The sequence below is a fragment of the Sinocyclocheilus anshuiensis genome, unplaced genomic scaffold (assembly GCF_001515605.1).
Source record: "Sinocyclocheilus anshuiensis isolate Anshui unplaced genomic scaffold, SAMN03320099.WGS_v1.1 scaffold1886, whole genome shotgun sequence".
Taxonomy (NCBI): domain Eukaryota; kingdom Metazoa; phylum Chordata; class Actinopteri; order Cypriniformes; family Cyprinidae; genus Sinocyclocheilus; species Sinocyclocheilus anshuiensis.
This window is the reverse complement of record NW_015544234.1, coordinates 142,143-163,412: the sequence shown is the minus strand read 5'-3', so window position 1 is coordinate 163,412 and position 21,270 is coordinate 142,143. Positions and strand designations below refer to the sequence as shown.

Sequence of the window (21,270 nt, the reverse complement as noted above, 5' to 3'; positions counted from 1 at the left end):
AAGGCAACACATGCTGTCCACATACTGTGGTGTGAGCTGACAATCACCTCTGAAGTGTTGGTCTCCTGTCCTATCTGAAAGTCAAAGATGACATTAGTCATTAGAATACTTAGGCCTTTACAATGGGATTAGTGAAATCACAATAAACGACGAAAGAGGACATTAGTCATTAGAATACTTAGGCCTTTACAATGGGATTAGTGAAATCACAATAAACGACGTAAACAAGGCTATGTTAGCCTAAAATATGTATATGCATATACTGCATAGGCAGGTAATGCTTGATCACACTAATCCTCAAATATTAGCGATTTTTTTTATGTTTTAAAAACAACATTACTGTAACTACATACTCATAAAACATGCTGAAGTCTGTATATTATATAAATATTGCAAATCAGTGTATTTACTTATTACAAATTACCAAAAATCGCAGTTATGTCTCGCTACTCTTGTCAATTTGAATTGCCCGCCAAAGAACTTCCTGGAACTATTTGACGTCTACATGAATCACGTGACGATCAAGCGTTTTGGTTTTCGCACAAGTCAAAAACCACCTCAAGCGAGCGTAAAAACTTTTTTGCGAATTAAGGGATTTTTATTAGAAATGCAGCATTTCCATCACTCGATTCTGATGCGATACTTAAAAAAATGCGCATAAAAGCAGGGTGATGGAAACCCAGCTACTGTAAGAGCAACTAAGGCACAGCACCTTGCTAATTTGAAAATAATAACCTTTAAAGGTCCCATATTGTCAAAACTGAAGACGGGTCAAAATCGACCTGTTCTCAGCAGAGCTCCTTAGAGAGGAGCTGTAAAAATATATTGAGATGGTTTTTGGTACTTATACCGCAAATATATATTCTTAAGGACATCAAAACCTCAAATAAATCTCCAGAAAGGTGTACAATATGGGACCTTTAAAATGTGTAGTGTTGCAACATTTAAAAGAAGTGAAAAGCTATCCCTGGGAAAAGCAACAGATTTACAGAGTGACAAAAAACTGAGAAAAATCCATGAAAGGCGAGCAGGTGAGATAATGACAATAGGTGGGCAGCCTGAAGACGAGAGAGAGTGTGGACAGCTCAGGATGCAAACACATCTGACCTGAGGCTGAATAAAGATACTGTCACGTCTGGCAGAGGCTATGTCCTCCTGAAGACATGCAAGTGAGCAGTTTAACATCCAACTGAGCTGAGAGTGAGCGCAGAGATCACGAGAAGTAAATGTCAACTGAGGAAAGGTAGAAGGGGTTTTATGTGCTCAGTTAAAGGATGGCCTCTTACCTGCCACTGGGCATGCGATCCTGCTTGGTGCAATTGGATGCTTCTGCTGAGGTCAAACAAATTGTTGGTTGCACCCAGGGGCGCCGCTATGGTGAAGGAATGAATACATCAATTTGGAAAAATATAATAATGCACAAATAAGGAAAATACAAATATAAATATTATAATTTGTAAATGTTTGTAATTTTATATGTATTTAATAAAACACTGAATACCACTGACATATGTTTTATTAGTCGAATGTGTTTCTTTTATGTAACTATCTAAGCACTTTCGGGATTGTAGACGCAGCAGCGAGTGGACAGGACTTTTATTTTGATCTGGTGGCATGACGTCATAAGGCTGCGTCGCTGCGTCTGTGTTTCAGCTGAACAAAGGTTTGTGGTCTTAATCGTTTTAAGTGTTTAAATTAATACAAACGCGTTCCGTCTATTTTATATGGTTTACAAGCGATGTAAACTTAATAATTATTGAATGCAACATTGTAATATTTTATCTAATATTAATGAGCGTTATTTTGTGAGAGTAAAGCGCATCCACACATTAGTAACAGATAAGGCGCGTCTGATTTCACTCCTTGTGTAGCTATTCAGATGATCGTAGACACGAATTCAGTCACTGGCAGTCAGTGATGAGAGAAACGGATCTTTCGAAACTCCGAGTCAATTGAATCAGTTGCTTCACAAAATGATTCAGTGATTCGAATCGCTGCTCGCTGACGAAACCTGCTGCTTAAAACAATGTAAATGCAACAAGAACAACAAACGCAAACGTGTAGTTACAACTTTTACAAACAACTGCAAATGTGTTGTGTGTGTGTGTGTTTTCACTAGCAATAGTACATTTAATTCCACGTTTAAAATGGCTAATCATTAAATACCTAATGTTAGTCAAAACTGAATAGTAAAATAAAGTTTTAAATGTTTGTCTGATCAGATCATTTAAGTTCATTAACTATCACTCTGACTCCCTCACCAGTGCACTGACTATTGAACTAGGGAGCTGATTGAGATGCACTCAGAGATTTAAATTGGATTTATTTTTCTTTCTGTTAATTATACTCATCTTAAACAGGACAAAGTGTCCACACACACAGAAAAACTCCTGCTGAAGCGACAAAGATCTGCGTGACGCACTGTTATAAAGATGGCATTTATTAAAGAGGAGAGTGAAGACATGAAGATTGAAGAAGCATTCAGAGCCAAATATGAAGAAACTGAGGAACAAACAAAAATGGAGTTTATTAAAGAGGAGAGTGAAGACATGAAGATTGAAGAAGCATTCAGAGCCAAATATGAAGAAACTGAGGAACAAACAAAAATGGAGTTTATTGAGGATTGAAGAAGCTTTCAAACATGAAGATACTGAGGAACAAACAGGTTGGTTTTCATTCTCAAAGCTGAACTATCCTGTGAACTAGGGGTGGGAATCTTTTGGTAACTCAAGATTCAAATCGATTCTTGGGTTCACAATTCGATTAAAAATCAATTCACGATTTTCCGATTTTGAAACACGATTCACAGTTTGTTTAAATCAAATTTTTGGTGCATACAAAATAATGAATGCAACGTATGTATGCAGATACACTGTTTACATTCGGATCAAAGTGTAAACGTATCCACGTACGGTGCTGCTGACACAGAACAGCATACGTTGTTTACATTAAGTGGAAACTCTCCAAAATGGTGCTATAGTGTGACACGGAGGAGACGAATTGTTGAATAAAGATGCTGTTTTTGTTTTCTTTACGCACAAGTAGAATTCTCGTAGTTAAACCACTGATGTCACATGGATTATTTTAACGATGTCCTTGCTAAGTTTCTGAGCCTTGATCGTGGTAGCATCCTTGCTTTTTATGGGAGGGTCTGAGAGCTCTCGGAATTCATCAAAAATAAATGGTAGGCACCGATAGCCTTGTGGGCAGCGCGCTGACGTACAGCGCTGTTGCGCTACGGGTGTCCCGTGTTCGAATCCTGACTCGAGAACCTTTCTCGATCCATTCTCCATTCCATCCATTTCTCGATGTCAATTCTGATCTGTCCTGTCACAATAAAGGCAAAAAAATAAAATAAAAAGTCCTATATCGGAAGAGGAAAACTATTGGTGAGAATGCACCATTAGGGGAAAAAAAACAGATGATAAAGTGTGTTCCTTGATATCTTTAAAGCAGTCCACAATCTGCTTCAGATCAAAACACTCCACACCAAATGCACAAAATAATGTTCTTTTTAGCAACATCATATGACCCCTTTAAGACATAACGTACTTTGCCACTGCAGAGTCTTTGTCAACATGGATGTTAAAGTCTTATCTCCAGGATAAGAGTTATCTCAAACTTGAGGCACAACATAGACAGCAGATCAGCAAATTCAGGCATGAAATCTTCCTTTGTCTTAGGAGTGAGGTTGTGACGGTGAGGAAATTTTCCCACCGGTTAATCGATGTGTGACAACATCGATAATACCGGTATCACCGCAATTCGGCGTAAAGCAATTGTTTGTTTTTAGTTCGTTTGAATTTTCCCTCTTTTCCTCGCTTTCCTTCACTTTTACATTTTAAATTAGCGGCAATTCGGCGCATTCGGCAATTGCTTGAATGCAACAACAAAATACAACGTCAAACTCACTTTAGCATATATATAAAACATAGAACTTTTATTAACAAAACGAATAAAAATACACCATGCTATAGGCTATGTCTAATGTAAAATAACAAATAACTAACGCAGAGTTTAAATAGGTAGGCCTATACAAAACTGAAAATCAGCAAACACTGTGGAACCAAATAAATAATGACAAGCGCAGTCTGCTCTGATTGGCCAGCTGACCCAGTGCATTGTGATTGGCCGAACACCACAAGCACGCGTCAGAAATGTAACGCCCCTTACCATAATCGCGAGCTTCAAGCTTTCGAAGTAAATATCAAGACAGTTAATAATGTCGTTAGTTTTACCATCAGTTCACAGTGATGATGCAGTACACAAGCCGCGGTTAAGACAACTGACATGCTACGATTTCTGACAGACAGTTCACTCTCCTGTGATGTGACCCTGTTCTTTCAAAATCCTAAATATTGCCAAACAGGCGCTTTTGCATTTCGTTTCGAAACTAAATCATCCGCCATCGTCTTGTCTGTCTCACCTCACTCTTCTTGTCAGTCAGCTCGACTCACTCTCCTCACTGGATAAATGAAATCTGATCTGTAATGCGACTGTCATTCAGCACGCTGCATTGAGCAGCCGCGTTCAGTTTTTAATTGTAGTGTCTGTTCTTTTACTGAACTAAATGATTTTTATTACTATAAAAAAATGAAAAGGGCGGTGGGGGTCGGTGCCACGGTGGGCAAGTGATGTAGCCGGTGTTGCGGCTTAACAACGGTATCACCGTCAGCACCGTCTATCGCGGCAAGCCTACTTAGGAGGTCTATAGACTGTAACAATGACAGTAGTGATGGGTGCAGAGACACTCAGAACAAGACATTCAAAAGAATTAAAATGGGGAATGACCACAGGACTAATTTTGAATTGTTGGTTATACAGCATCAATGATATCTGCGACCCCTTCCACCAGGTTGTGGGGAATCAAATAATCCATAGCTAGTGGGAGTTCGTTAAACAAAAGTCCTTCTGACTGTTTGTGCCATATTTCCATTAAGCACACCAAGTCGAGTTTTTCTTCCATGATAATATCCGATAAAAATCACAAAATTTGAACTTTTGGTGCTCCTCTATTGGCACTTTTCCACTGCATGGTACGGCATGGTACGGTTAGGAACGGTTCACTTTTGGGAGGTTTTCCACTGGGTACAGTACCTGGTACTTTTTTCAGTACCACCTCGATTGAGATTCCAAGTGAACCGTACCATTACCAAAACGTGATGTGTAAACTAGGGGAGCTCCGATCAGGATTTTTGAGCCCGACCGCCGATCACAGAAAGCAGTATCTGCTGACCTGATCACCGAAACCGATCTTTTTAAAGCCTTCTTTTTATCATGTAGAATTATTCATAGTGATGATCCAATCAAGATTTTTAGACATTTACTTAGGGTCTGAATTTCATTTTTGAAAATGAATTCCTCTCTTAGGATTTTCTTTTTCATTTGAGGGGGTGGAGGTGGGCATTTTTTATACATTTTTCAAAAATATATATTTATCTCACCTAAATGTTTGATCATGCACTGTATTTTTGTTTTTACAATTATGTAATTGTTGCACAAAAGCTTACACAGCGCAAGCCTGATTTTGTGAGCTGTATGTGAGGTTAAAGGGGTCATATGATGCTGCTAAAAATAACATTATTTTGTGTATTTGGTGTAATGAAATGTGTTTATGTGGTTTAAAGTTAAAAAAACACATTATTTTCCACATACTGTACATTATTGTTTCTCCTCTATGCCCCGCCTTCTGAAACGCGTCGATTTTTACAAAGCTCATCGATCTGAAAAAGCGAGGTGTGCTCTGATTGGCCAGCTATCCAGTGCGTTGTGATTGGCCGAATACCTCAAGCGTGAGACGGAAATGTTACGCCCCTCACCATACTGTGATGATGCCCTGTCCGGCCGGAGCAACGACACAAAAACATTAAAACCCATTACAAACGAGGCATTTGTTGCATCCAGTGGGGACATAATTACTGATTATAATGACTTATACTGTCGTTTTACACGTTGCGTTGCATTGCGCGCAACTTTACAGATCTTCTTTATGCACCAAGAGCTTGTAACACTCCAAAGAGAAAGGAAAAAATGAAATTGCATCATATGACCCCTTTAACACATACTCCGTTTGCAGTGCGTATGTAGTCCATGTGTGTAAGTGGTACAGAAGCAGCTTTCACAGGAGTCTGCTCCTGATCTGCGGCTGTTTACCACAAACACAACATTTATCCATTATTTAGATTTTAAATCCAAACATTGTTACTTAAAATGCTTTTTCAACATTGTGATGCTTTTTTACACAATCTTTCATCAATTATTCAATGCTTTTTACTTTTGCATTTACTACTAGATTTATATATTAAGTTGCTAAAGCAAAACATTTAAACTACTTTTTTTACGTTATCACAAACATTCTAAATTAAAGCTTACCATTGACAGAAATAGTCAGCTCTACTGCCTTTTTTTTGCATTTAAATCTTTATTACAAGCAATCCTGCAATTCATAAAGAACTTTATCTAAAAGTGCTCTTTTCCTTTAAACCTAGCAAAAAGCCATAGCCTATGTGTTGCGAGTGAAACACAGTAGACTTTAATTATATGCATTTATGGTGTAATTACTACATTTTGGTGTCAATGCATGTTCATATTTACCGCAAACAATGCGCGGTTACTATAATTCAGCGCGTGCCGCGCAGCAAAAATAGACTCGGTGCGGAAACGATCTCTGCACTGCTGCAGACGCACCGCCAGACCGCAACCGTGTGTGCAGTGTGAACGCACTGCAAACAAAGTAATGTGGACCTGGCGTTATGTGTGTGCATGAGTGCACGGTCTCCAGGAGAGCACGGGAGCGTTGAATGGTACTAATGGAATTAAAAAGAAAAAATGCAATTTATAAACTTTAGTGACGGTGCGACACTGCCTCGATAGTGCAAGTGACAATTCGTGTGTCAACTGTGCAGCGTGCAGCTTGCTTATAGTGCAGACGTGATGTGATTTGAAGCCATTTGCATTTTGAGAGAGAAAGAGAGCACGCACGGTGATTCACTCGCGCTGTTTGTGAAATTATGTCTCACAAAAACTTTCAAATTACTTCATTAAATAACTTATAAAGAAATAATTGTACCTCATCTAAAGCATTATAATTATTTCACCCGCGCCAAACAGACGCCGCTCCATGTGGAGCCAAACCTCTCATGGCAGGCGCGTCATCAGCTTGAGATCGTTTTTTTGAGATCGGCCTTTTTAGAGACCGCCGATCAGTCATCCCAACGTGATTATCGGCCGATTGTGATCGGTAGCCGATCAGTCGGAGCACTCCTAGTGTAAACTCTACTGATCACTAGGCACGTTCCCATTACAGATTTGCGCAAAACTTTGGCGATTATTTTATAAATGTCGATAAAAAAAGTATTGCGAAATGATGGCGTTTCCATTAACCAATGTTATGCGACTAAAACGTAACCTTTTGCCTAAGTCATGGCAATGGATTTTGGTGGGATTTTAACGCTTTAGCCGCTTCCATCAGAGCCACTCTGCACCGCAGACGTGTGCAGAGTAAATTGTCTAAGCATTAATGGCAGGAAAGCCCCTTATACTGGAGACCGGCCCCATATGAAGTGTTTCTTGGAGGTTATAGTACACTGAAGAATGATCATATGACTTTTTACATATGCCATGTGACCTGTAAATGCAAAAAACCCATTTCCATTGCAGTTTTGTTAATTATTCCTTTTTCGCATTGCCTGAAAAACCACCTCATACGAGCGTAAAAACTTTTTTGCGATATATGGGCGTTTTTGCGAAATTGACGCGTTTCCATTAGGCGTATTTTCAATTTTGCGTTGTGGAAACGCAAACTGAGCCGAGCCGTTCCACGCAGTGGAAAAGCGCCATATCTGTCCTCTAACTACCAGATTTCACAACTTTCCTCCAAGCAGTTCTGTGGGCTGCCATAGGTTTGATCGGAAGAAGACCAATGATTACAATAGGTGCCTATGCACCTTCAGTTCCTGGCCCCTGATTAATTAGATCTCCTGGGTTTTTTTGTTTTGTTTTGTTTAAATAGAGAGTTTCAATGCCAGCCTGATAGTTTTTGAGATGTCCTAAATAAGTGAAGAGTTGGCAATATTTGGAAGGGTTAATCAGATTACATGTAACACATCTTGCAGTTGCTTAGTGGATATAGCATGTAGTTGTATGTTAGTTTTGACACTTTGAATGTTTTAATGTCTGTTGTTTTGTGTCCTTAAACTGGGGTTAACTTATGTCTTTTTTCACCTTAGACCTGATGGCACTGAAAGAGGAGAGCGACGTACTGAATGCAATGAAAGATAAAGATCATGATTTCATAAACGGAGAAATATCTTTTAGCTGTTCACAAACTGAAAATACTTCCTCAAGAAAAAGGGCTCAAAAGACAGGAAGAAGATGTTATTTCACCTGCCAACAGTGTGGAAAGAGTTTCACTCAATCTAGACAGCTTGGAGTCCACATGAGAGTTCACACTGGAGAGAAGCCGTATGCCTGCCAACAGTGTGGAAAGCATTTCAGTCAAAGAATAAGTCTTAATAGACATGTTAGAATTCACACTGGAGAGAAGCCATATACATGCCAACAGTGTGGAAGGAGTTTCACTCAGCTTGGAAACCTTGGAGTCCACATGAGTGTTCACACTGGAGAGAGGCCTTACAAATGCAAACAGTGTGGAAAAGGTTTCAACTGGAAAGGAACTCTTAATTGCCACATGAGAATTCACACTGGAGAGAGTCTTTTTACCTGCCAACAGTGTGGAATAAGTTTCACTCAAAAAGGAAGCCTTAACAGACACAAGAAAATTCACACTGGAGAGAAGCCTTGCACCTGCCAACAGTGTGGAATAAGTTTCATTGAAAAAGGAACATTTAAAAGGCACATGAGAGTTCACACTGGAGAGAAGCCTTACATATGTGATCAGTGTGGAAAGAGTTTTGATCAACATGAAAAGCTTAAAGTCCACATGAGAACTCATAGAGGGAAACCCCACACATGCCCTCAGTGTGAAAAGAGGTTTAATTATAAACGACACTTTGAAGACCACATGAGAATTCACTCTGGAGAGCAACCCTACACATGCCCTCAGTGCGGAAAGAGGTTTAATTATAAACGACACTTTGAAGACCACATAAGAACTCACACTGGAGAGAAGCCTTTCACCTGCCAACAATGTGAAAAATGTTTCAACCGAAAAGGAACCCTTAACAGGCACATGAGAGTTCACACTGGAGAAAAGCCATTTACATGTGGTCACTGCGGAAAGAGTTTCAGATATAAAGCAGCACTTAAATACCACATGACTTTGCACATATGAGAGAACTGTATTTTTACGTTATCAGTGTGAGATGAGTCATGTAATAACACCAGAGAGAAGCCTTTGCTGTGCCGTCACTGTGGAAAGACTTGCAGAAACGAGACAATCTTGAGGTTCACAGAAGCACCCCTGATATAGTTCAAAATAGCTGAGCAGTGTATTAGGGTTTGTTTACACCTGGATTTAAAATGTGTTTTGGTTGATCGGATCACAAATAGACTTCCTGTATGTCTCTTTTGTCCACTTTCGATCACTTCTGTCTCCATTTTTTCAAGGGGAGTGTCAAAGGGAGGGTAAACGCATGGGATCTTTCAGATCTTTTGATAAAAAGAATAAAAAACGTTTGCTTACATTAGCGTGCATAGTCTTTTGCATCGCTTATAAATATTTCTGCCTTGTGTGGTGATCATAATCCATATCGGATCTCAAACAGAAATTATTTCAAACTCTTGCTGCTGTCTGAAAGTGAGTTTTGAGCTAAAATTATTTTTAGAGTCTTTAATGCTGGTGTTATAGCTGTTAACTTTCTGAAATGATCCGCGGCACTGATGCTCTCTAGACGCGGAGAAACTCCGCCTTTGTTCATAACCACTCCTCTAGCCCCAGTTGGCCCGCTTTGTCCCAAGGCTTTCATCGGGCCAAAAAACCCTGCCGTTGGCCCCGAGGAAGCCCAGAGGAAACCCCGACAAGGCACGATCAAGCCCCGGAAGTGACAGTGGAAATGCGACTGGCCCTGGACGCACTAGCATGCCTGCTTTTGGCCCGACAGTGGAAACGTGGCTAATAAGGCCTCTTCGATAAAGTGAATCCAATCTTTTGATCCATAGCCTTTCTGTTTTTAGTCTATCCTGTAAACTCCAGAGAGGATTGGCTTGTAATCTGGTTAAGAGAGGATAGGCCATAGGCCAGGAAATGCTGAACTACAAATCTGTGCTTTTCAATTTTGTGGAGTATATTATGCGCGTGCTGATATACTCTAACCCGCATTTAATTTTGGTCTGATTTTTTCATTTTTTGTCTGGCCCACATATTGTTTCTTGCACTTTTCACAATAAATAAGGTACACACAATTTGCAGTCTGTTGGAGTTCATAGATTTGTTTATTAGTTCTGTTTTTCACCCACCTTAATGGCACAATACTTAGAAGAGAACCAAGGTGTCTAATAGATTTTTATTCCTACGATATGCTGCAATAGGGTTCTGCAATAATGAGCAGCTACGCTAATTATGTCAGTCTGGATCCAGAACACCTGAGAAGAGATGATGCCAACCCCTCAGAGGACCTCAGATGATCAACATGAAACAACATACAGAACTACCTCATTTTTCTACAAGTTTGATTACATCATATAATAATTGCTGTTAATAGTGTTCATCCTTAATTTGCTGTAAAGTTGCTTTGCAACGATTTGTATCGTGAAAATCGCTATACAAATAAACTTGAACTTAATTGAAAATATGGATATTTTTCTTACAAAAACACATGGATTCGCTACAGGAGATCTTTATTCACCCCCCGGAGCCGTGTGAGGCACATTTTGTTATGGATGCGCGCGCTTTATATGACGACTTGTGCACTGTTCAACTGCAACACCTGCTGACTGCAATGATAGAGCTTGGAATAGCCAGGACAATTTTTAATATAACTCCGACTGGATTCGTTTGAAAGAAGAAAGTCATATACACCTAGGATGCTTCGAGGGTAAGTAAAACACAAGCTAATTTTCATTTTTGGGTGAACTAACCCAAAATCCAAAGCGACTTACTAATTTGATCTAAAGCGACTTACAGTGCATTCAGGCTATACATTTTTTACCAGTATGTATTTAAAAAAGAATATCATTAATTTCATGAATATCAAGAAGTTTTGCCTATTCATAAACTCCTTGTGCTACTTGTAGGCTACTTATACTAAAACTGCTTACGTAAGGGAAAGTTCACACAAAAATGGAAATTGTGTCATCATTGTGTCATCTTCGTTGCAAACCTATGCAATTCTTTCTTCTATTGAGCACAAAAGAAGATATTTTGCAGAATGTTGGTAACCAAACAGTTAAATGCGTAATTTTCTTTCAGGTATACCTTTTTTATTATATAGATGTAATATTTTCTTCATTCCATTTATTTTTATTTATTTATTTTTATTTAACTTTTTGATACACAATAAATACCCTGTTGGGGCAACTTAATGACTGCACTTTGTTCTGCACTATGTTCCACCACTTTAAGACAAATGGATTTGTTGTGTTTTCATATTCAAGAGATTATAAGTTAGATGCAAGTTTTTTTGGGTTTGCATCGAATGTTCTTCGACTTTTATGCATGATAGATTTGTTTATGAATAAAGCTTGATCTGTTGAAAGCCGTTATTTTGAGTTAGATGCCAAAAGGTCTCCTCCTATTCAAATTTGACATTGAAGTGGTGCATACAACATATTTGCCCACTGGCAACTATAGGTGCTGCACATTCAAATACGATTTTCAAGAAAAAAAACTAAACCCTGGGGAAAATAAATGTACAACATGTTCACATAGGACACTATTAACATGACTATATGCAGTGTTGTGCAAGTTACTTCCAAACTGTAAAACACTGATAATGACTGTGGGCTATCCAGGCTACTAACAATATAGCTTATAATTGGCAAAGTGAAGGCTCAAGACAATGCCAGAAAGGATGACAGCCAGAATCACAAACGATCCAAGTCTGTTAAAAGTATGGTAGAGGTAAAGTGATTATCTGGCAATATCTGTGAATAGCTTGGGTCTATTCATATTAGACAACAGGACTATATGTAAACTCTAATGCCATGACAAGATGCGCATACGTCCATCTCGCGAATGTAGTGTCTTCTGCCATCTTCACCCATTAGCCGTTTTTCACTGGCCAGTGCGAGCCGGGGCTTACAGTGAGCCGGGCGGGGCTAATAGCCTCGGACCTCTAGCACAGCCACAGAGGCCGAAATAATGCCGCGTTTCCACTGTCGGGCCAGTAGCCTCGCGGCACTCCTGTAAAACCTGCCCTAAACACGCCTTCACTGGACTACGTCACACAATACAAAGTTCCACCAGCGAGAGGGAGATGAATGAAATAAATCGCTAAACAAATATATCAGAAGCTGTAATTTATTTTTTATTTACAAACTTGGACATCACACGCGGATATTGACTGACCACGAACAGGAAATAGAACTTACTTGCGGCATTTTTGATTTGTTAATGTCTCGCGGTCTTGCTGTTTTTTTTTTTTTAACAATTACATTTTGGGCTAAAAGTGTGTTGTAACGCATGTGTTACTGAACATGTACTGAGTAAAATATTACTGAAAATTGATTAGTAATGCCTTACACAACTGCGTTACAGCAAAAAGTAATCAGTTACTGTAATGCATTACTTTTGTAACGCGTTACTCCCAACACTGACTATATGCATGAAACCATTCAGAAAAATTTGGGCACAAATGGGTTAAGTCAGTTGATTTACTTGCAAAACATCACTTTTATTTAGTTCATTTAATCTATACAGCAGCTCTGGAGAAAATGGTGATGTCATCATCAAAACAAAACTAAATACCTTACGTCATTTCGCTTGTCTTGTAAAGGAATCTTGATTTAATCATTTTTAGATATGTAGCCTGGAAAAAAATACTAAGAAAATGGTGTAGGCCCATTTAGAATGTGGTTGTTTTCTTATTTTTCATATTCATTCATACAGTATATTCATTATGACTTATTCTTTTATGGTTTTATTACATTACATTCATATTAATGTATTACTCATATACTCAGTTACTCAAGTATTATGCATTTATATTCATAATTCCAGTTGTACTCATTGCAACGGGGTGAACGAGACGTGCGGCTCCATCTGCAAGCTTTTATTCAAAGGCGTGGTCATAAAACAGGCAAGGTTCTGACAATGGCAAACAGGTATATCGAGGGCAAGACAAAAGAATAATCCAAAACAGGCGCGAGTCAGCCGACAGCGAACGTTATCCAGAGGGCTTGACAAAGGGTAATCCAGAAACACGAGCAATATTCCAGGCGAGGTGCAAACAGAGTCCGAACAGCGAGACAAGGGTTAATCTAAGATACACAGGACAGATTCAGGTAACAGGCAATTACAAGACTAGACTAGACTATGAACTGAGACTGGAAACTAAGGGTGCTTTCACACCTGTAGATCGATTGCTTTGTTCCGAAACAGGGATTAATATTATTAAAATTAATGTTGCTTTTTATTCTTGATGCGGTTCGCTTTCACACGGCAAAGTTTCTAAACGGACCAAATTTGTTAATACAAGTCACGCGCGAGTAAACTGTTCTCTCATTGGCCAAAGTTCCACGGTTTATTTTCCGGGATTCCACTTGGCTGTCACAGCTGTCATCCGTCAGGATGCAACGATAACAGCTTCTTTTTTTTTTTTTTAGCTGTCCTTATATTAATTTATGGCTTTCTCACTACAACCGAACCACTCTAGAGTTCGTTTTCAATCGAGCCGAGACCACCTCGTTCAGGTGATCTCGAACCGATTGTTTTGGTGCGGATCCGAGCACGATTGCCGTGTTCACATATGCCCAAACGAACCGAGCTAAGGGGGGAAATGCGCCAGGTTCCGAAACAACGGGCCAGGTGTGAAAGCACCCTAAAACAGGAAAAACTAGGCTGGCTCCGTAATGTAGCTATTGCTAGGAGAGTGATATATGCTAAACCAGTGGTCGCTAACAACACTGTTGCCGCGGGTTGTTGTTCATGTCCGCGGGTTGAAGTGACCTGAAACAGCTATGATCGGCGCATCACTAATTAAAATACTAAGTAAAAGGCCTCAAATTTGAAGTACAATCTGGGATGTCTTTTTCTGTCAATTCTTCAATAGGTAGCTCTTGTCTTTCATAAAGGCCGAGGTCAGAGATCTTGGGGCCTAAAAAGGTTGGTGACCACTGCGCTAAACAATAGTCAGCAATTTGAAAGAGGAAGTCCATAGCTTATAAAGTGTCTTAGATTGGTTACAGCTGTGCGTATCATCAGTGCAATGGATGCTGGGAAATGTAGTCCGTGGTGACATGTGGAAGTCTGTGTAGTGTGAGAGTCAATGTAACGGAAGAGCGATCTCTGCTGGCAAGCGGATGGAAGTCCATGGACAGGATTCGTGACACTCATATTCCATTGACGTAGTATATTTCCTTAATTTGACATATAAAAGGTACATTCTGTTATGCTTAAGCGATGTTTGGACAGGATGATGGAAACTTATTCTCTGCAAAAATATGTTTTTGCAAGTTATTTTTTTATATATGCCATGAACATGCAAAACCCCTTCAATTTTTCCTTTCTCTTTGGAGTGTTACAAGCTCTGAAAGGAAAACTTGAAATCGCATCATTTGACCCCTTAAAGTTACAGTACCATTGGCTCACTGACCCCCCTGGAGGTGTGACCTCCGTAGAAGTTAAAAGGCCTCAGTACTCCATGACCGCCCTCTCTTCTTCTTGCATCATCTTATCCTCTTTTACTCTCTTCTTTTATGAAAATAATAGTAATGTGAATGTGCATTAATTCATCCCACTCAAAAAAACAGATTTAGTATTCATCAAAATGAATTAAAACGGTGAAATGCAAACTCAGAACCTGCAATAATTAAATGTTAAATTAACACAAATGTATCTAATCCCATTTTATTAACCAATGTCTTTGCTGCTGACCTTTGATGATCCAGTTCAACCATACTAATAAGCAAAAATGACTTTAGAGAAACTAACAATTGTGCTTTGTTTTTTTATTGCTTTATCTTCTCCTGCGTTCTACTGTACAGACGTGAATTTACTTTTGCTTCAGCCTGAGGTTTATTCATTACACTTTTTGGTGTGAAAGGGCTTTTATATTTGCTATAAATAGAACTTCTTATATTAAAAACAATCAAGCCCTGCTCATATTTAAAAAGTAACGCAAAAGTAATAAAACGCATTACTTTCCATAAAAAGTAACTAAGTAACGTAATTAGTTTCTTTTTTAGGGAATAATGCAATATTGTAATGCATTACTTTTAAAAGCAACTTTCCCCAACACTGGTCATAAGTGATAATCAGATGTAGCCTGCGTTCAGCTGTAATATGAACATAGCCTTTATTTCACACAGCATTTTTCTTGTCATATTCTTTAACCAAAGATATAAGTCTCACATGTATCTTTATTTGTGATGGCAAAAAAAAAAAAAAAAACATTTTATTACATTAACCACAATTAAATAGTCTTCCAGAAAGAATGTACAAATGATTGTAGAAATAGTTCCTTTTTCAAAACCTCTCGTCACGCTGAGGAAAACTGCAATTTCTTCTCAGAATGAGTTTGCAAATGACGTTTCATGCTGCTTTGACTTCTGAAACTCTTCTCACACTGAGGACACTTGTAAGGCCTCTCTCCAGTGTGAATCCTCTTGTGAGTCTTAAGGCTTCCTTTAGCCCTGAAACTCTTTCCACACTGTTCACAGGTGAAAGGTTTCTCTCCAGTGTGAATTCTCATGTGATCCTTGAGGTGTCCTCCTTTTGAGCAACTCTTTCCACAGTGATGGCACATGAAAGGCTTTTCTCCAATATGAATTTTAACATGATCCTGAAGGTGATTTGTGTCTGTGAAACTCCTTTCGCACTGATGACATTTAAATCTGACCTCTCTCGAATGAATACTGATGTGATAATTAAGGTTTTCTTTATATCTGAAACTCCTGCCGCACTGATCACATGTGAATGGATTCTCTCCAGTGTGACTTCTTATGTGAGCCTGTAGGTTTCTTTTAATGGTGAAACTCTTTCCACACTGAGGGCAGGTGAAAGGCTTCTCTCCAGTGTGAAGTCTTATGTGGCCAATCAGGAGATTTTTCTGTGTGAAACTCTTTCCACACTGAACACATATGAAAGGTCTCTCTCCAGTGTGAATCCTCATGTGAGTCTTAAGACTTCCTTTACGTGTGAAACTCTTCCCACACAGTTTGCAGGTGTAAGGTCTCTCTCCCGTGTGAATTCTCATGTGGACATTAAGGAGTTTTTTCTCTGTAAAGCTCTTTCCACACTGAGAGCATATTAATGGTTTCTTCTCAGTGTGAATTTTCATGTGAGTCTTAAAATATCCATTTGAGAAACTCTTCCCACACCGTTTGCAGGTGTAAGGTTTCTCTCCAGTGTGACTTTTTATGTGGGCATTAAGGGTACTTTTCTGTGTGAAACTCTTTCCACACAGTTTGCAGATGCAAGGTTTTTCTCCAGTGTGAATTCTCATATGGACATTAAGGTACTGTTTCCGTCTAAAACACTTTCCACACTGAGGGCATATTAATGGTTTCTTTTCAATGTGAAATTTCATGTGCATTGTAAAGCTCCCTTTCCTATTGAAAATTTGTCCACACTTTTGGCAGGTGAAAGAGCTCTCTCCAGTATGAACTCTAATGTGGGAATGAAGGTTTGTACTTTGTGTTTTTTGAGCTTTTTTAGGTGAGGAAGTCTTTTCAGTTTGTGAGGAACTAATTTCTTCTTCAGGTTTGAAATCATGCTGTTTTTCATTTTGATGTTTCTCTTGAGTTTCATTCAGTTCTTGACTCTCCTCTTTCAGTGCCATCAAGTCTGAGGTGAAAAGAGACAAATACAAGTTAACACCAGTTTAACGCAGCAGCTAGAACACTTACTAGTCACACTGACCACTCTCTGCATCATCTTAGTCTGGAGGACAGAAAATAAGCAGTTACTGGCCACAGCATTTGCCAAGTTTAGTCTGAAACGAAAGAAGTGCCGGTCCTCACTATACACAAAGTATGCAAGTTGTGTACAGCCCTTAAAGGGGTCCTATTATGCTCTTTTACAAAGTCTTGATTTTGTTTTGGGGGTGTACTAGAACATGATCTCATGCTTGGTGGTTCGAAAAACGCATTATTTTTCACATAATGAAAAAAAACAGCGTTTCAGGCGGTCGCGCACCGGACGAGAAGCGCAGCATCGCGTCGCACCACGTCTTTAAAATTCGAATACGTTACTTTCTATGCGTGTAGGCACACCGGCGGCGCCGATCGGTGTCTGTCCGCGGCGCCCAGCTACGTAGTTCAATGAGCCGCTTTGTGATATCACAAAGCCCGGAAAACAAACGCTGTAGTCCAAATGAGCCGTTTGTTGTAGTTCTTGAAAAGGGATAAAAAAAAAAAAAAACGAAATATCTCCCTTTGGATTGAACTTTCTAGATCTTTTTTATGCCCAAACATACACACTACACACTGACTAAAATTAAAAAAGTGAAAAAGCATAATAGGACCCCTTTAAACCACTGCTTAGACATTCCACAACCCATTGCAGCTGTGCAATTAATAGAATCTTAGTTGCATTTTATTATTTCGACTTTCAACAATTATGATGCAAGGAGTGAAATGATTTTCTTATGAAATTAACTCCTCAAGAAGCCAAAACTCAGGAACTCACACAAAACTGATACCATGCAATAAAACAATAAAACTCAAAGTTCATTAAGAATATGTATATCCCACATATCATGTATCTTGTGAACCTGTTGTGAACCTGTGCGATTGGTAAATTGGTCTCAATTTCACAGTAATTTGTATTATGAGAAATATTGAAAACTTTTGTAGAATTGTGTTCTGCTGAGGAGGGGGTGTGTCCCTCTTTAGGGGTCTGTGAGAATGTTTATCTTCAGCCAGGTGTGACCCTGGATCACGAGAACCTAAACAACCAAAAGGTCTTCTATGTTTTTACAACTGGTTTGAAGATTTCTTTGTTGTCTGGTCTGAGTATATAAGAGAAGTGACAAAACACTACTTTGGGATTCTATAGACAGAAACCCCCATGCAGTGTGTGAGAGTCTCTGGAGCTCTGCACCAGAACTCTCGCTGCTGTGTGTCTCTTTGCTGTCAGGTATGCATCTCTTAGATTCAATATTTGAGCAATCAATATTATGCATTTATCTGAATTGGAACTGAATTTAATTCTGAATTGGCTTCTGATTGTTTCATTATGTAATTGGCATGAAACAAAAAAATTTACTAGCCAATGGCGATTCAATTGCCAAGGTGTCCGTAGAGGGCTGTGAAAACAAACTCCAACCAATGCCAACAGACGCCGACAGGGGTAACACACTGGTCCAACAAACTCCAACAGACTAGTTTGTTGGCGTTTGTCTGTGCAGTGTGAACGGGCCTTTAAGTGAACATAAACAGTGGAAAAGTAATCAAACTGAGCACTAATGCTTGCAGTGTGAGACATGTAAAATATAAAAACTATTGGAGTATTCCAGGACATCATTCAACTTTAAATTTTTACTCCCTTCCCTCCATCTTGTGGATGTACGTTATTGCTCATGTTGAACGAGTGCATTAATGGCAGAATCAGTACAATGGGTTTAAATGGAACACCCTGGATCACTGACTAATATGTTTGGATGTAAAGTTTATAAAGCAATCTGTAGGCCTATGAACAGGCATTCAGGGAAAGCATTAAAAAAATGGAAATGATCAAACATGATATAATCAAAGTGAGCACAGAGCACTCTTTATAATCACTAGAGCTGTCAATTATTTCAGTTCAGCTTGAGCTCATTGACCAAGTTCCGCAATGGCACCAAAACTCGAACCATGGGGAACACCATTAGGGGCTTCTGATTTCTGACTGTCACTGGCTTAACACGGTGTAGCTCTCATGTAAAAAATACACTTTTTGTAATGAGCATGCAGTGTGAAGCTCACTTAAAGGTATTACAACCACTCTGCATCCTCGGAGTAAGTTTAGAACTGACGAGTTTGTGTCTCTGGTCCCTAATGAACGAAGAATTGAAAGGATTTCTAGAATACTCAAATATCTAAATTTCAGACGAATCCAATCAGAGTTATATTAAAAATTGTCCTGGCTATTCCAAGCCTTTCAATGGGAGTAAGCGGGTGTTTGTTGTCAACAGTTCAGAAGACGTGAAATAAAGTGCGTGCATCCGTAATAAAATATCCCTCACAAGGCGATGAATAAAGGCATCCTGTAGCGAACCCATGCGTTTTTGTAAGATAAATATCCATATTTCAAACATAATAAAACACTTTTCTCTCACTTCCGGTATCTGTCATATGCGGAAGCAGTCCCGGCGGATGATGTAAGACGTCGGTGTTGCGCGATTAGTGACGAGCGCAGAGAGAGAACAAAACAAAACGGCGGTCATGAATTAGAAGCACAAAATGAGGATTTGTAAAGGAAAATGTCGGAGGATTTTGATATAAGCCAAGAGGAGACTGGTTTCACTGGCTTAACACGGTGTAGCTCTCATGTAAAAAATACACTTTTTGTAATGAGCATGCAGTGTGAAGCTCACTTAAAGGTATTACAACCACTCTGCATCCTCGGAGTAAGTTTAGAACTGACGAGTTTGTGTCTCTGGTCCCTAATGAACGAAGAATTGAAAGGATTTCTAGAATACTCAAATATCTAAATTAATAAACAATCGATATTTGTGATCAGTTTTGAATTAGAAACATTGCCTAAATTTAATGATCACTTGAAATTGGAGTCAGATTGAACACGGAGCTAGACTAAAATTGGAACTAAATCCTGATAAATTCAGAAGCGCAAGTAAAAGACCGAATACGCTTTAAACCTTCGACCAGGCCGCTGGATTCAGCTTTTAGGGCCTGCGGGTGGATCCTTACAATGAAAACGCAATGCTGTGTTCTGTTTCTGTCATTTAAAGCATGGTGGTTTTCCTTGCATGTGATCTGAGATGGTGTGCAACAGACAAGTATAGGCTACTGCACAGGGTGTGCAACTTAAATGGAGAAGAAATACACTAAAAAATGTCAAAATGCCTTTCTTGGTGAGTTCTCACTTAAATGCAGTCAGTTATCTCTTAAGGCCAATTCAACCGCACAGACAAACTCCAACAAACAAGTTGGCTACAGTCGGCTAGGAAAATGTCGGAGGATTTTGATATAAGCCAAGAGGAGACTGGTTTTCCTTTGAGAAACGCAGGAGCAAAGCTTACTTTAGCAGAGGCGCGCACAATGCATACGTCTTATGTCATCCGCCGGGACCGAATACGCTTTAAACCTTCGACCAGGCCGCTGGATTCAGCTTTTAGGGCCTGCGGGTGGATCCTTACAATGAAAACGCAATGCTGTGTTCTGTTTCTGTCATTTAAAGCATGGTGGTTTTCCTTGCATGTGATCTGAGATGGTGTGCAACAGACAAGTATAGGCTACTGCACAGGGTGTGCAACTTAAATGGAGAAGAAATACACTAAAAAATGTCAAAATGCCTTTCTTGGTGAGTTCTCACTTAAATGCAGTCAGTTATCTCTTAAGGCCAATTCAACCGCACAGACAAACTCCAACAAACAAGTTGGCTACAGTCGGCTATTGGATTTAGAATTTTATGAAAAATAACTGTCATGTTCACACTGCCCCAACAGACACCAACAAACCTCGAGTCACAGACAGTCAAGTAACACCGTGTCTACATCGGACGCGACAGTTGTCGCATCGCGCCACTTCCAGTGTAGCCAGCGACACTCATTATAATCACTCAACCTCTATTGTATTTTGTTGTCACGCCGCACCGCTCGCGTCCGGTGTAGATGGTGTAAGTCTGATTGGGGACGAAACAGATGATCCTTTAACCACAATCAAAATGTTACTGTTATTAATGTCTTTGCATGTCATTCTTTGCCTGAAAAAATGGCGAATAAAATGAGTGAAGCACACTTTAAGTGAAATATGCGCATCGTCATGGCAACGGTTCGTGGCCACGTCAGAGTTTGTTGTAAAATAATTTCACACTGCTCAGACATTCCACGACCCAACAAACGCTGATTAAGCATGTTCAGTCGGGTGAAACAACCCTCTACATTGCGAGTAAATCACTCGCATATGCGACTAAATCTTACTCTGGGCGACTAAATGATGTCTAATATTAGCCAATGGCTAATAAATTCTCAGATTTTACTCGCCAGTGTG

At 39.4% G+C, this 21,270-nt stretch overlaps 2 protein-coding genes across 2 annotated transcripts in view; one reads left to right on the top strand and one right to left on the bottom strand.

Annotated features, from left to right (window-relative positions):
- Positions 1 to 1,624: 1,624 nt before the first annotated feature.
- Positions 1,625 to 9,741, top strand: LOC107697552 (zinc finger protein 239-like). The gene is made up of 3 exons (XM_016498348.1): positions 1,625 to 1,663; positions 2,361 to 2,511; positions 8,220 to 9,741. Exons 2-3 carry the CDS (start codon positions 2,433 to 2,435, stop codon positions 9,290 to 9,292), a joined length of 1,152 nt encoding a protein of 383 aa, XP_016353834.1. The 5' UTR covers positions 1,625 to 1,663; positions 2,361 to 2,432; the 3' UTR covers positions 9,293 to 9,741.
- Positions 9,742 to 15,468: 5,727 nt separating this feature from the next.
- The window catches only part of LOC107697548 (gastrula zinc finger protein XlCGF57.1-like), a 10,573-nt gene continuing 4,771 nt past the window's right edge, over positions 15,469 to 21,270 (bottom strand). Inside the window, exon 2 of the mRNA XM_016498342.1 lies at positions 15,469 to 16,903. Coding sequence (XP_016353828.1) covers positions 15,597 to 16,898 — 1,302 coding nt within the window. The 5' untranslated portion in view covers positions 16,899 to 16,903 and the 3' untranslated portion in view covers positions 15,469 to 15,596. The remainder of the gene's footprint in view (positions 16,904 to 21,270) is intronic.

Excerpts from the sequence above, each read along its gene's own strand:
- LOC107697552 (XM_016498348.1), top strand. The coding sequence starts at position 2,433 with ATGGCATTTATTAAAGAGGAGAGTGAAGACATGAAGATTGAAGAAGCA. Across the intron at positions 2,512-8,219 it reads ATATGAAGAAACTGAGGAAC|TCACCTTAGACCTGATGGCA; the intron begins AAACAAAAATGG and ends TTATGTCTTTTT.